Below are 16,728 nucleotides of genomic sequence, written 5' to 3'. Positions count from 1 at the left end.
TGCCCTATATTATTTAGTGTAACTTTTCACTGATTCAGCGATCGAGTGAGTTCATTTTGATGATCTGTTTTCTAGGTTATGCTGACGCTTTCAAGAGGTTGAAGCCATGGCAGAGTCACACTCCTTATCGGATGGGCCCTCTACGAGTCTTAATTTACGCACAAACTGTCGCATGATACTAAACTTGCTAAGAGAAAAGGACTCGTCTGTTATTTTCTCTCCAGAGCAGCCATTGACACCGATTACTGACCTTGCCACTGGCTTCAGTAACCTGACCACGTTTACTGGGTAACTATCACATATGAATGAAAATTGAGGACACCGATCATCAATAATTAGTGATCTAAGTGATATTGGCTATTAGTTTAGTGTTTAACTCAGCAAAGTGAGTGGAACAGCACTTTATACCCAAAATCTGTAGGTACAGATAAATGCAACATAACGAACAGTCAATATAGTACAAAACATTGTATAGATCAAGAGGAAAAAACAGTTTCTACGATGCAGTCCCAAATATAGCGGATTGGGCAGCAATTTAACCAAATCTTGTACAAATATTTATACTTATTAAATTATGCACAGTGCCTTAATGGGCAGACTGGATGAGCCAAATGTTGGTTTGCCAACAAATTCTATGTTTCTAAGAAGAAATTAGTGTAAGAGTGTGTTGTTTCGCTGAATTTCGCCAAGGGTTAAACAGTCCTTAGCGAATCACTCCACGCTGCTTGGCATAATAGGTATTAATAAATTAAGGGCAATTCCTTAATAATCTGGACACCAGGCTATGTATAGGGTTTTTGATTGTGTTTTCTCGCTCTTCCTTTGTTCCGGTATTTCTTTGCAGTGAAACCCCCAAACGCTGTCTGGACCTGTCTAATCTGAGCTGTGATGACCTCGGCCTTCAGGCTTTGGATTCTCCTGATAGGCTGGCCGCAGGCAAGATAGACCTCTGAGCTTTTAATTGTCCCAACTTCACTATGGGCCTTGTTTTTCTTTAATTAATTAATGTATTCTTTTGGGTATTTTGTTATGAGAGTTTTGAAGTATTTTGTATCTAAACCCTTAGTCGGTATGGAATTACCCAACCAGTCATGTGCACGTTTGTATGCTGGTTGGTGAATAAGTCAATTTCAAGGCTAATAATAAACAATAAAACATGTTCCTGGTATCTACTACGGTTAAATTCTAAACACAATCTACTTCGTATTGAAAGTGTTAACTGCCCTAAGAATTAGGAGGTGGAAGCCAGTTTATTCAAATAATTTGGCCCGGTGAGGCTGTTTCATAGCCCTTCCGCTAATACTCTAATAAGAGGTAGATGTCAACAAAAATATTCTACTCGATATTGGGAACTTTTCTACCTTTTCATACAAAACTTGTTTACTAAAAAGTATACAACTGCTGATGTAGAGAAGGCTACTCTTCGGAGAGTTACCTTAGTACAATACAAACAGAAGAGGCTATATTTTCTTTAGAACTCTTATAATTTTGTGGGCTTTTTGTTTTTTTTTAATCAGTGAGCAAATATTTAGTATTAATCTTGGGTTTTCTTTGTCTACAGAAAAGGTGGATTCTCCAAGGTCCCGCTGTGTCCCCATTGATAACTTGTAAGTAGTTAGACCACTTTATTAAGCTATGATATTTTGGGGAGATAAGGTTGGAAGAGGAATTAAAGGGAAATTCTGCAGAATCCACCCCATAAGCATTTGCCAAATGTGCACGTGATATACTTAACTCCAGAGCTGGCTTGGAACTCTGCGGGCGGGGGTCTGTTCAGATCCCCTGCGCATGTGTTGAAAATTCTCCCATTGATTTCAGATGGAGCACTATTCTGCCACTGATTGCAAGTCAAACAATGGCAGGAATAGTCGGACCATGGGGGACATCTCAAAGACATTAAATATAACTCATGCTGGCAATTCACTGGCCCTGTAAGAGTAAATCCTCCAACACTACATGGACGTACTGGTACATGCTATAAAAGCTGTACCTAGACAGTACATACTGACTTTGTTGCAGCAGCAAGGACACCTCCCTGCCACTACACAGGAGATTGGGACTGGGCTTCCCCCACCAATCGGGCATTCCCCTCAGGGAGGCATCAATCCTGACACCCACCAGAAGGTTAATTTTTGCATGTTTCCGTGGTTTCAAATGAAAGCCCTGTTTTGTTCCTGAAAAAAAGGATGTGTAATGTGTGTGGATACAGCAAACATGGAAAAGGGGAACCTTGATTAATCCAACATGTGGTAAAAATGTCAAAAACATACACTATGTGGGGTACTAAAAAACCCTGTAGTGAAGGGATTAATTATGAATAGTGTTGGTTATTAATGATTAAGCTATAAAAAATACATTAAAGCGTAAGCCAAGAATGCTGATGTACCTCTACAAATGCAACTCTGCTGTTCCTAACCATATCGGCACAGTGTTGGTTTGCAGCAACAGCTCAATGTATTAAAAAAGCAGCTCAGCACTTGGAGAATTTTCCTTAGGGGTTTCTTGTAGCCGTCGTGTAGGAATAGCTGGCGGATGTCTAAAGATGGCTGCTTCTTAGGTTTTGGGTATCCTCTATCTTCAAAACTATGCAGCAACAGCCTTTTGTGATCTGCTCCTGATAAAATGGCCACCAACTAGTGCAGTGCATACCTGTTCTAATGTAATTCTATAAACCGATGTAATTTTATAATAGGAGAACATTATACTTGGGGAGGTGAGGACATATGTATACATTATCCCAAGGCATTCTTCACGTGTGACTTCACGGTCTCCATCAGAGAGACAGCTGGCGAACTATAAAATAAGTTGCCAAAGTCTGTTAGATTAGCAGTCCACTTCACAAACATTTAGGGATATTGGACTATTGGGAGTTTAAGTGGTTTTTCCATGTTTAAGAAGTGTATGTGGTTCCCGAGGCTCATTAAGAATTTTCAGATGTAGCCATGATCTTGCTTGTTTAACATGTCTTCTTTTTGACAGGTTTACTCCAGAACCTGTAAAGAAACCCAAGTAAGTAAAATGTAGCCATTTCCTTGATAAAAAAAAAACCTAAATATGACAGTTTGTGTGCTCTTAAAATGTCTTTCCAATTCTTGCGTTAAAAAGTTTTCAAGCATTATTCCCTAGTGTGTAGTGTTCGTTTATTTTTGTTTTTTTTTTTAAATCTGACAATGGGAAAGAAATCTCATCATGCTTAGCCAGGTGGTGTGTATCAGTGATCCAGACCGGTGATAAAACCATGCTTCTTAAGTGGTTGCCATCCCTCACGTAGCAGCTTTTAGTGAGGAGATTCATCTATAGTCTCTAAATATATTTAAGAGATTTACCATAAAATAATTAAAATCTCTTGCAGGGACCAGACTCTCTCCCTGCTTTAGCATTTATCACTGGTGGCATCTCATTTTAATTTTTGCGGTCAATGGGGAAAAATTGGTATTCTTTTGCCAGACCTGTTTTCTGGTCGAAGAATCTCCCACGTGAATTCAGACCGCAAACCGGCTTTTCCTATTAACTATACTCTGTACAGCCCTCCGTTCTCTCCTATATTCATATAGGAATATTTTTATGAATGAGATGCAGTCTGCCAGACAGGATTATGCAAAAGGTGGCGGATGTTAACGTGAAGAAACCTTTAATTAAACCCAGGTTACTGGATTTTCTACTTTGTAGTGACAGAAATCAATAGCCTCAATGCATCTTTGGCAGTATTTACAGTGTCTGACCTTTTGATGTTTGTTATCCCCAAGAGCTGCACCGTATGTCTAAATGTGAATTATAAAACGTCAGCTATAACAATAACATTATCTGTAGCTTAAGTTATACCTTCACAAATTATGGAATAAAAGCATGTGCTTTCATTTATTGATAAAAAAACAAGATGAGTGAATACCTGAGAACAAAAAGTGTGTTACACACACACACACACACACACACACACACACACTAGACAAAAGTATTGGGACACTGCTCCCAATTACTGAGAGCTCAGTGATGTGACGGACCCTGTAGAGACGGATGGTCTCTGGCGTCAATAGTTCCAGTGATCTCCTATGGTCCCCTCGGTATACTCCAGACTTCCAGTAACCAAGTAGTTACACTCCACGATGAAGTGTCCCTTTTCCCCAAATCAGACAGTCTTAGTCTTAGGCTTTAACAAGTAAGAATCTGCTTTATTGTACACCAAACACCAACTTTATACATGAGACCATCTTGATAAGAACAGGGTGAACAATACATAAATACATTAGATTAAACACTTTAACTGGCACCAATCAGGAGAGGGCTAGAACAGGGAGCAACCAATCACAGTGCAGGGGGTGTGGTCAGGGGCAGCCCACGTCCCTTTAACTTAGGGTCCAATCAAAAGGGGAGCTACCCTCCCTACCATATATGGATATCCAGGGGTGTGGCTGTAGTGACCAATAGGGAAGGTGACTACCTAGCAGATGCTCCTGTGCCAAGTGACTTTGAACATGTCCGTGTCATAGGATGACCCCTTTGCCACAAGTAATTTCGTGAAATTTCTGCCCTGGAAGATCTGCCACCGCCCACCATGCTATTATTGTGAAGTGGAACAGCTCAGCCACAAAGTGGTAAACCACGCACACTTACAGAGCAGGGCTGCCGAGCCCTAAAGTGTGTAGTGCGTAAAAATGATCTGTCCTCTGTAGCGTCTCTCACTACAGAGTTCCAAACTGTCTCTGGAAGTAACATCAGCACAAGTACTGTGTGTGTCAGGAGCTTCATGAAATGGGTTTCCATGGCTGAGCAGCTCCACACAATCCGAAGATCACTATACACAATACCAAGCGTCCTCTGAAGTGGTGTTAAGCACACCACCACTGGACTCAGGAGCAGTGAAAATGAGTACCTTGGAGTGATCAATCAAGCTTCACCATCTGGAAGTCTGATGGACGAATCTGGGTTTGGTGGATTCCAGGAGAACGCTACCTAATGCAATGCACTGTGCCTACTGCAAACTTTGGTGGAGGTATGGTCTGGGGCTGTTTTTCAGGGTTTGGGCTAGGCCCCTTACTTCCAAGGAAGGGAAATCTTAATTCTTCAGCATACCAAGACATTTTGGACAATGCTATGCTTCCAACTTTGTGAGAACAGTTTAGGGAAGGCCCTTTTCTATTTCAGCAGGACTGTTCTCCAGTGCCTAAAGCAAGGTCCATAAAGACATGGTTGGATGAGTTTAGTGTGGAAGAACATGAGTGGCCCTCACAGAGCTCTGACCTCAACCCCATCAAACACCTTTGGGATGAACTGGAACGGAGATTGCGAACCTTCTCATCCAGCGTCCGTGCCTGACCTGACGAACGCACTACTGGATGATTGGATAAAAATTCCCACGGAAACACTCCAAGGTCTTCTGGAAAGCCTTCCCAGAAGAGCGGAAGCTGTAACAGCTGCAAAGGGGGAACCAACTATTAATGTCTATGTATTTGGAATGCAATGTCATAAAAGTCCAATGGTCAAGTGTCCCAATAGTTTTGCCCTTGGAGTAGGATAATTATGTATCGTTTGACCACGGATATCACAAATATTCTCTGGATCTCATTCAGTACTTTGTTTTACCTTTTTTTTTTCTAGATTTTTTTTTTTTTTGTAAACTATAATGGCATTATAATTTAGTAATCTTTGTGGTATTTATTGTTGTATTTAGTGAAGAAAATCCACAATGGCTTCCTATAGATCAGACCTGGGCAAAGCACGGCCCGCGGGCCACATCCGGCCCGCTGAATAGCTCGGACCGGCCCGCAAAGAGTGTCCTGGTGACTCACCAATGAGTCCGGTGTCCCCCCCCGCCCCGGTCACTTACCTTAAACTCCTGTGTTGGAAGCGTTTGTCTCGGGTGCCGGCGCTTTACGCTGGGCGCCGGCATATGACGTCAGACGCCGGCGATCAGCAGTGAAGCGCCGGCACCCGAGACAAACGCCTCACGCTTCCAACACAGGAGTTTAAGGTAAGTGACCGGGGCGGGGGGGGAGATCCTGAGAAGGGGGGGTTAGGGAGTTAGAGGGGAGATACTGAGAAGGGGGGGTTAGGGAGTTAGAGGGGAGATACTGAGAAGGGGGGTTAGGGAGGGAGGTCTTACTGTGTGTGTGTGTCTTACTGTGTTTGTGTGTGTGTGTCTTACTGTGTGTGTGTGTATCTTACTGTGTCTGTGTGTGTCTTACTGTGTCTGTGTGTGTCTTACTGTGTCTGTGTGTGTCTCACTGTGTCTGTGTGTGTCTTACTGTGTCTGTGTGTGTCTCACTGTGTCTGTGTGTGTCTCACTGTGTCTGTGTGTGTCTTACTGTGTCTGTGTGTGTCTCACTGTGTCTGTGTGTGTCTTACTGTGTCTGTGTGTGTCTCACTGTGTCTGTGTGTGTCTCACTGTGTCTGTGTGTGTCTTACTGTGTCTGTGTGTGTCTCACTGTGTCTGTGTGTGTCTCACTGTGTCTGTGTGTGTCTTACTGTGTCTGTGTGTGTCTTACTGTGTCTGTGTGTGTCTCACTGTGTCTGTGTGTGTCTTACTGTGTCTGTGTGTGTCTTACTGTGTCTGTGTGTGTCTTACTGCGTGTGTCTTACTGTGTTCTTATTCAGTTATTGTAATAAATATTTTAGCCCATTTTTTAGCTCAAAATATTTTTTCCTTTTTTTTCTCCTCTAAAATCTAGGTGCGTCTTATCAGCAGGTGCGTCTTATAGAGCGAAAAATACGGTATGCACTCCGAAGCCTTGTTCATTTTGTTCACTTCTGTGCTGTGCTAATAGTTATTCAGGCCTTACTTATTCAAGCACCTCTACCAATGACGTAGGCTTGAATAACTTTATTAAACAGCACATAAGTTAACAAAATGGACAAGGCTTCGGAGTTTGTAGTTTGTAGAGGTCTGGCCCTCTAAAACCATTCCAATTTCTCATGTGGCCCCATGGGAAAATTAATTGCCCACCCCTGCTATAGATGGTTTCTGGTATATGTGTGTTCCCTACTGTGCTTCTACTTTTTCCAGATCTACCCCTTCCTACGCAGCTCCGAGGCAGAGGATGCTATTCTTGGTATAGAACATTTTAATTGGCTAGAGGCACATCGCTTACTCACCCATCGCACCGTTTCTGTGCCAGGAGTAGCTACATTTGTTAATTAATTGATTCTAAGTTGTTGTTAAACAGTTTACTTTCTTGTTTTGCAGAAAGTATCCTAGAGGAAACCTAAACATTGCACTGGTAAGAGAATGCCTTGCCAGACTGTTCTTATTTTTGCATGCATTTTATACACAATGGTTTTATATTTGTTTACCTGCTAAACAATTCCGGACTTCCATTTTTTCAGCCCCGACTACTTTGCAGCACCCCAAGTTTCAAGAAAAGTTCTGGTGGACACAGAGATGGTTGTAATAAGGAAAACGTGAGTTAAGGAAATCACTCTGGGAACAGGTTGTCAATCATCCGTGATACCTGAATAATCATTTCTCTTTTGTCTTATGATGTCTATAGGAGTGTGAACAGTTTAAAAATCCAGGTAATGCCAGGTCCATTGAGAGGAAACCCCCCAATACACAGCTATCCCCAACATTTGGGGCGAAGGTGGGTACAGCCTTACTTAGTGAGGCCTGATGAAGATCATTTCTCATTTGTATTCTATTTTTATACATATACGCACCTCTTCCTTTTGTTTGCTTTTATCCTCCTTGAAATCAATGTTATAATTTCTATGCTTCCATAAACATTTTCTGAGGACAAATTATCCTACCATTAAAACTGCTTTTAAGATACATTTTCTCTCCCTTTTAATAAAGGAGGTGGTGTGTGTATATAAGAATATATTTGGGGATACCTGTGGCTTTATTCTTTTGTTGATTTCATTTCAGCCACAGTTCTTTTGACATCAACTGCATAAATCACACACATGACCTTCTTACCTGCTCAGCCTGATCACATGTAGTTCTTGCTTCTTATCAGTGTTTTTGTTGCGGATCTGACCTTTTCCAAACCCAGCGATAATAAATGTATACATCTATGTATATTTCTTACTTTAATGTTTAGACAATCGAGTAATATTTAATAATACATATCTGTTACTGAACGAACACTATGTTGAATATCCTAAACGATTAGTTCTGTTATATTATATTTAACAATGGGTATCGGAAGCAGATCTGACTCGTGTATCTCTGCAGAGTGACGTATCTTTAGAGGAGGACTGTGAGATAGACGTGCTCGGTTCTCCTATAAGCGCTGTTCCAACATGTGTGGGTGAGGTACCAGAAAACAAAGCCCAAAACCTTGATGGCTTCTCTGAATTTTTCTGTGTGGATGAAGATGAGATAGAGGTAAGGATGTTTAAATTGTGCCAAACCTAACTAGTTTGTTCTGTGTTGGTGTTAGCATGCCAGGGTTGGCACATCACTAACTGCTTTGCCCATAAAGGTTTCCTAATGTTTAAAACTTTGTAAAGTTTTGGAGAAAAAAAATTACATATTTGTGTCTTTCCTTATTCCTAAAAAAAAAAAAATCGAATAAAAAAAAAAACAACAACAAAGAAGGACAAATTGTCGGTGCTCAAATCTAAGCCTACAAATGCAGATTTTAGTTCTGTGTTTTGGCCAAGGCAGATACCTCATGAGAGGTGTCATACTATAAAGTGTCTCTAAACCAGAACGGAAGGGTTGGGTTTCCAAACCAAATACCCCCAATAAGGAAGAGGGCACCTTAACCCTTAATATGGAGCACAGAGGAAAAGAAGAGGCGCGGTACGTTTTCTCCTCCAGCCTCCGAGTCTTCATAAGAAGTACACAATGTCTACTCCTCAGTTTTTCTTTTCGGGCAACATGAAAAGTAGCCAACGTTGACACCAATGACAAGTGCCTTGACGTGACAGATGTACTTGCTTTGGCCAAATTATAGTACTAAAGCCTTGTGATCATCAAAAGCATGAATTGCAGGTTTGGATCTGAGTGCTTGTAATTTTATCCATCTTATTCTTTTTTTTATATGCTGCCACTATTTCTCCTACGAGGGATGTTTAGTAAATATTAAATACTAGCAGATATGCTTGTCATTAAAATGAAGTGCAAAAGCATCTTCACTCTTTTCTCCTGCGACGACCATCACTTCCCCTCTCCCCGTCGGTTTCCTGCAATAGCTATCACTCTTTCTCCCTCTCTCATCCTGCAATGGCTCTGTCTACATTAACGATTTCCTTTCTCTTCTGAAATTGCTGCACTATCATTGGATCTGGGAAAAGAAAAAATGTCGGTGCGCTAAGCTAGTCTCAGGCTCAAATAATACAAATGTATAATATGAGGCCTACCAAACAGTGTGAGCATGCTGCAAATACAGTGTATGGGCTGTACAATGTATACAAAAAACAAAATACTGTCTGTGCTTCTCACCCTAATAAAGTTGGCAACAAATATATAAACATAATATAAATGAGAGGTTTTGGTTATATGAATTAGCAAAAGCATAATTAAGCTCACCCGCCACGTCAAGGCACACTCTCAATAGGGTGAGATCCTACTCTCACCTCCTACATAGTGGGCACACAAAGCAGTTTATACTGCTACCAAAACCAATTCATATAACCTAAACCTCTCGTTTATATTATGTTTATATATTTGTTGCCAACTTTATTAGGGTGAGAAGCGCTATCATTGGATCTGCCCCAGTGTGGCAACGATTGTCACGGTCCCAAGCATTATATACAGTGTGTGTGTGTGTGTATATGATTTTATCTGGAAGACCATGGCTTTCCTTGTACGGTTCTACTAATGTTGGCTTTTTTTTTTTTTTAATGCTACAGAATCCCTCAACGGCAGCTGGCAACTTATCCTCCAGCATGGCTGCCCTCCTGTCTGGACCTTTCTTGAATCAGGATGTGGAAATCAGTAATGTAAGTGAATTTTGTGATCTTCCGTGTTCAAAGTTTTGGGCTTGCACATAATAATTTCATCATCATGAAATAACAGCTACTGCCTTGTATAGTGTAATATTGTGATTGAAAAAAGGTCCAGCGTACGAACAGATTCAAGGTTCTCCATGTAGAAGTGTTCAGATTTTAGAACCCTGTTTAAAAGTTTTTAATTTCTAAAAATATATGAAAGAACCCAAAACTGTGTACATCATTGTGTTCTGTGATATGAAGTCAATGCAAAAATAGCCATAGTTTTTTTTTTTACATTTTGTAATTGAATTATTAAATTTGTGCAAGTGATTAAAACATAAAATCTTACCTTTACCTGAGTTTCACATAAAATTGGTTATTTTTAAAATGTTACTTTTAATTTTGTATAAAGTTGTTGCAGAGCTCTCGGTTAACACCAACTTTTCCTTTTTTTTTTTTTTTTTTTTTTAAGGTTTCTATGAACAGAAGCCGGCTTTACCGCTCACCGTCTATGCCGGAGAAACTAGACCGGCCCATGCTAAAGCGGACAGTGAGACCGCTGGATAACGAAACCCCTGTTAGGATAAAAAGAAGACGTAGCGCAAACGGCACGGTACAGGAAGAGGAAGAAGAGGACAGCCAATCGAAGAGACGGGTGAGAAGAGACCATCGAGCATAGTTCTCCCAGGATTCATTGAGAATAATGAAAGTTATAGACCAAACATTGATTTGTGTTGCACACTTATCACAAAAGTTCATGTTTAGTGACTGTTTAATAATGATTAAAAAACTATATTTTTGTGGGGGGGGGCATTTGTCTTTGCTACTTAATTAATCTATGCCAATTAACTGTTCTCTTTTGCAGGGTCCATCTCTGAAGAAAACGCTTTCTCTCTGTGATGTGGATATTAGTAAAGTTTTAGATGAGGATTATAGCCACAGGCAATTGATAGGAGATTTTTCAAAGGTGACTTTTTTTGTTATTATAAAATAAGCTGACCGTACTGGGCAGGCTCCCGTGCTTGTTTTGGGTGGTTTTGCTTGATTTAAAGAACGAAACACTTGTGCTGTGTCCCGCAGGTATACGCTTTGCCTACAGTAACTGGAAGGCACCAGGACCTCAGATACATCACTGCAGAGACTGTGAGTAGCATCTTTATTACAAAAGTGTATGTCTGACCAAGTCGATGCTTACAGTCTAACATCTTTCGTTTCATGTCTAGTTGGTGGCTTTAATTCATGGAGAGTTCAGCAGTCTTGTGGAGAAGTTTTTTATCATTGACTGTCGTTATCCTTATGAATATGAAGGCGGACACATCACGGTGAGGATATATATATATATATATATATATATATATATATATATATATATATATATATATATATATATATATATATATATATATATATAAGCTTCCTTTAGCTACCCAGTATTTTATACCCTATATCTCTAACCTTATAGCTTCTAGATACTTCATGCTGCGTATAATCCTATTAAGTTGCCTGTAGCTCTTCAACCTTTTCCACTTTGTTTTATAGGGTGCCTTAAACCTGCACCGACAGGAGGAAATGGTGGATTTCTTTCTAAAGCAGCCTCTGGTGCCAACCATTGTGCAGAAACGCATTATAATAGTGTTTCACTGTGAATTCTCTTCTGAAAGGGGTCCAAAAATGTAAGTATGAGAATGCAGGCTAATGGGGGGAAAAAACGCCTCATGGAAAGTACCATGTCTTCTAATGCCAGACTTTGTTTGACATACAGTATACTCGTTGTGCTTAAGAGTGTGTATAAATATTACATGCTCGCTAACAACCACTTTGTAACCCATAGCTGCCACCTGATGTCAAGCATGTCGGGTATCTTCATGCATCGGCTGTGACGGCATGTACGCATGGGCTGGGTTGAGTGATTAACCCCTTAATGACAATTGCCGGTTCTGGCACGGCACGGAAAAACAAGTCGATTATGACAAATGACGTGCCAGAACCGGCACGCCTTTAAACGGGTGCAGAAAGCGATCTACGTTCGCTTTCTGCACCCAAACGGCATTGCTGTAATGCCTCGACCTCGAGGCATTCAGCAACGCCACGATCGGCACCAGGGGCCATGTCTGGCCCCTCCCCGGGGCCCGTTTTAAAAGCATTTAAATGGTGTCGCTGGAATGCCTCGATCAGGAGGCATCCAGCGACACCAAACACTTACCTCTGGATGGACTGTGACCGCTCTGGAGAGCGGTCACAGCCGCAGCTGCCGGTGATCTTCGCCATCTGCAAGATGGCGGCGGCCCGGGAAAAAAAACAATAAAGGTGAAAAAGTTCGCTAGACGGTCTCCTGACCCTCTAGAGAACTCTGGCTCCACTTGCAGGTTGAATACAGGTACTGCATTCAACCATGCAAGTCAATGGAGCCCAGCTTTCTAATCACAGTGTGATTAGTAAAAATAAATTATAAAATAAAATTAATAATAATTAGAAAAAAATAGTAAAAAAAACAGTAAAATGTAAAAATAATTTCCCACTGATGTCACTATATCTTTTAATATTAACTGGTGTAATATGGCAGGGTCTGACTGCTTGTCCACAGCTTAGCATATTTGAGCTGACCTAAAATCTGTCATGGATGTCCAATGATCTCTAATAAGCCTAAGCTTGCATCAACACGGTCTTTCCTTAACGCAAGGTAAGGGTATTCGATGTGGGGCGATAACTTTTTGAGGCAAAGGTTTTTATTTTTCAGTTCTCTTCTAGAAGCCAAATGTTAGGCCCTTCTAATTGTTTTATGCATTCTCTAGGGGGGGAATCTGGCTTCATTATATTACTTTAACTCTTATAATAGGTGTCGATTATTAAGAGAAGAAGATCGAGCTAGGAACGAGTACCCGTGTCTCCATTACCCAGAGCTTTACCTACTCAAAGGAGGATACAAAGACTTTTTTCCGGAGTACACGGTATTTTCACTTTACAAAATTGAACTTAATGTTTAAATAAAACCAAAACTAAGGAAATAAGGGGATACTGTTGCTACAGTCTTGCATATTAAAGGTCAAAGCACTCCAGAATGGTACCTAGATACTTGATACAAGTAGTGCTTATGGACCAAACCACTGGGGGGGGGTTATCTGTCAGCCTCAGTTGTATCTTACTGCAGCGTACACACACCTAAGAAAAGAACAGTTTTGTGTATGCACTGAGGATGTTTGAACCTACCTTGGGCAGTAGCCTTTTTTCCCTTAATGTTTGTGTGTTTAAAAAAAAAAAAAAAAAGTCTTCTCACCACTGATCCGTCAATATTTTTAATCAATTACATCATAAGTTAGTTTGGATATGCTTCAAATATTAGTAGCACTTGTGTGTTTTCCTTTCTCCTAGCGTTCATACAGCGGGATTAATGATGCATTAAAGAAAGAACCTTCACAAAGTAATAGTGCTAAATAAAAAGTCTGTACTTGCAGTCTCTATAAATGTAGATACAAAATGCTTAGTAGGTCTAGGAGAGAACGCTTCTCCTAATGGAGGATAATAACTACACGTGCACCGGCTTTATGGAGTTCTACACTCTTGGACACCCTGTTGCATCTCTGTTATTAAAGTGTGTTACTGTGTAACGCTATTGTATATTCATTCTATATCCCTCTGAGCAGTTTGCATGTTACATTTTACATGTTGTCTAACTACTAAGCACTTTTGGATTTAAGGTTTATCTACATTTCTATTACGGTTGTTTTTGTTGGGTGAGGACACCGGCAAGTGTTTCATTGCTGCATTGTCTTTCCCATATTCAACTCGACCTTCCTAGTGACCCTTTCTTGTTGCATATATGAGCTTGCTGTACATGTGTGCATGCGTACATACATACAGAAGATGAACCATGCCGTACAATCAAGAAACTTATGGCAAGAGTGTATCAGAATTTTAGTTTGGACTGGTTACAAGGAAGACCTCTGATCTCTGAAAAAGCTGGGCATTACCCAACTTCAATATATCACTGACATAATGCCACCCTGAACGTAAGGCTTGCAGTTTTTACAACACATAGAAAATTGAGACTACATACAGACTAGTTGAGAGGAGAGTGTTTATATCTACATTAAAAGGAATTGCTTAAGCAAAGAATTGATTACAGTGCAGTGAATAATAAAAATTGTGAAAAATCCTATCATAGATTGTGCCAATATTTGCATGTTTTTTTGTTGTGATGGGCATTACTCAGTCTGTTTGACCCATCTACAGGAGCTGTGTGAGCCTCAGAGTTACTGCCCAATGCATCATGAGGATTATCGCGAGGAGCTGCTAAAGTTTCGCACAAAGAGCAAGTCGTGGGCTGGAGATCGCAGGAGGAAGGACCAGATTGCACGTTTGATGAAACTTTAGTACGAGTGTTTCTCACTTTCTGGGATAAATCAATGTACATGTGCAATGGGAAAGATGGATGTTACCCATGTAAACATATTAAAAGTGTCTTAAGAAAATATTGGGCATTTCTATATATCTATACATAATAGTGGATTTTTTTTACGTCACCTGTGCCATTGTAACTGTGAATTTTAGTAATTGTACTACAATCTAAAAAGTGTGAAAGGATGTGCATCAATGTATCCTTTTTTATATAGGACTATTAAGGTAATCTTCCGATAAACACTGCCTGCTGTGTTTAAACATTGTATTCTTCTCGGTTTTAACCTGTGTTAAATCAGCCAGAGCAAATGCTCAGCGCCCTTAGATGGTAACTCTGGTGGCTTTCCCATCAGAGCAAGGACAAGCTGGACTTTAAAAGGTTTTTGGAGAATAATCCAGTTCTCTGTAATTGTCACATTTGGCTAATCTCAGGCCAACTTGGCCTTTAGGGAATAAATGCCCCTTAAGAGCTCTATGTACCTGGAAGAGAAAACACTAATATGGACGACTCTCAAGATGACCACAGAAGTGCTTTTAAAATCAAATTGAAAATAGTCACAATTCAGTTAAACTGGACATTCAGAACATTTACTGAGTGACTTTTTAGATTTGTTTCGCTTGTATAAATGTACAAATGTATCCACTAGGTGGTGCTATCTTTGTGGTATAATATCAAATGTATGCGCAGTCCTTTTATATATGTGAGTAAACATTTTGACTGGCAGTCCTATTTGTTTAGTTTTCTTTTTCCTTCCTTATGCCAAACATGAGGAGCTTAACAAAAAATAGTGTGTCCTCTCTGTTTCAGAGCTATCAAACTGGCATCAATAAATGAATTACGTTTTGGAGTATTCTGCCTACTGTCATTTATTGTGAGATACAGAGACCGTTCTTGTGCTGCATGCAGTATGGATCATAGACCTTACTATAAAGACTACCATATATAATAATAAAGCATATTAATACAGAAGTATATAATAAGATAGATCATAGCATTCCAGGAAGAAGGACTATCAACCACTGGGTAAAAAAGAAAAAATGGTTCTGCACTCAACTCCCAGGAAGCTGGGTGCTAGCAGGAAAAAAGGGACAGCATAAAACCTCTTGAAGCACACGAACAAAGAAAAGGAATCCCAGCACTCCAAACAGCTTCCAATCTTTAGGTTACTTTATTTAAAGCAAAAAAAAAAGCAACGTTTCGGCCAAACAGGGCCTTTGTCAAGCTCAACCACTAGGTGGCAGTGTTGTCATACAAACCTGAATTAATTCCCCAGGCCGCCGAGTGAACTACACCATTGTAGTTCCATGGACCATGGCGGTCCACAGCACTGTGCAAAACTCTAATAGCAAATAACAGGTAATACGTTACATGTCCATGTAGAACTAATAGAAACAAAAGGCAAGGAGAGGCCAGTCCAAACAAGCTGTTAAAGCTGATATATAATATATAAGACTTGTGCATTCGGATTCATACAAGTTGCAAATTAACCACATTTTGAGGCCAGTCCCTCTACAAATTGGGCAAAAACAGCAAAAAGCTCAGAATGTTTGACCGAGATTCATGGGTCCACATTCACTCACTCTTTTTAACACTGTCATTCTTGTTCGTTCTCTCACACTCTCTAAATGTTTCCCTACCTTCTCTGCTGACCGCTTCCGCATGTTGGATTTGAAGATCAGGGAGAGGACGCCATTGCGATCGCTGCCATAGTGCCCTCACTTGATGCTTTTGGTGATGTCCCCTTCCCTGATTTTTGTTGGAGGTTTGCTTAAAGCTGCCAATCAGCAGCAAGAATCATTGGACCACAGAGAAGGGGAGCTGTGGGTTCTACCACAGGTTAGACCCTTTTTTCTTTTCTTTTTTTGAAGAATGTACATTAATGCGCTCAGTTTATTTTAACATGCGTTTTTCTTTAGTGAGGGTAATTACCTATTTAACAGTCATGGTCCATATTTCTAACATCCACATTAAACGTGGGTGTTTTAAGCTATATCTTAGCTGGGTTGTGTTGGGTATATCTGACCTCTTTGGCTAGGAAATCATTAACTTGCACCTAAGTGCTGAACTGCTGTGTAACCCCCTAACACTTAAGGTATACAAACTGCAAGTCAAAAGGAACTGGGAGTTTACTTCAAACTTGACCAATCCATCATCTTTCATCCAGTAACTGATTAACAATGGCCTAGGTTGGGCTATTACATAGGACTGATGAATGTGTTTCATGTAATTTATATACGTGTAAAAGTTTTGTTTAGGTGACAGTATTACACAGCAATCAATCAATCAACAGAAATAATTGGCGCAAAGTCATTATTTCTGTTTCATTGGTCAATCGCCTTATTATGATGTCACATTTTGGCACCCTGCTAAAATCATATGGGAAACACGAGTAATGGGACACCCTCCAAAATGTCGGTCTAGTGAAAGGGGCAGTATAGTTGCTCCCTTAGGCTTGAGCT

At 40.3% G+C, this 16,728-nt stretch overlaps 1 protein-coding gene across 1 annotated transcript; it reads left to right on the top strand.

The window, feature by feature from the left end:
• The first annotated feature begins 106 nt into the window (after window positions 1-106).
• On the top strand, window positions 107-14,244 carry LOC149299686 (M-phase inducer phosphatase 1-B-like). Its single transcript, XM_089486006.1, has 16 exons — window positions 107-288; window positions 845-936; window positions 1,562-1,607; window positions 2,980-3,009; window positions 7,181-7,214; window positions 7,321-7,395; window positions 7,485-7,574; window positions 8,168-8,320; window positions 9,793-9,882; window positions 10,346-10,528; window positions 10,739-10,840; window positions 10,954-11,016; window positions 11,097-11,195; window positions 11,413-11,546; window positions 12,710-12,821; window positions 14,104-14,244. Exons 1-16 carry the CDS (start codon window positions 107-109, stop codon window positions 14,242-14,244), a joined length of 1,626 nt encoding a protein of 541 aa, XP_089342132.1.
• The last annotated feature ends 2,484 nt before the right edge of the window (window positions 14,245-16,728 follow it).

Source organism: Sceloporus occidentalis, unplaced genomic scaffold (genome assembly GCF_023333645.1).
Source record: "Sceloporus occidentalis isolate IW3139 unplaced genomic scaffold, rSceOcc1.0.p SCAF_28, whole genome shotgun sequence".
Taxonomy (NCBI): Eukaryota; Metazoa; Chordata; class Lepidosauria; order Squamata; family Phrynosomatidae; genus Sceloporus; species Sceloporus occidentalis.
Note: the sequence above shows the minus strand (reverse complement) of the source record. Positions and strands in the feature narration are given on the sequence as shown.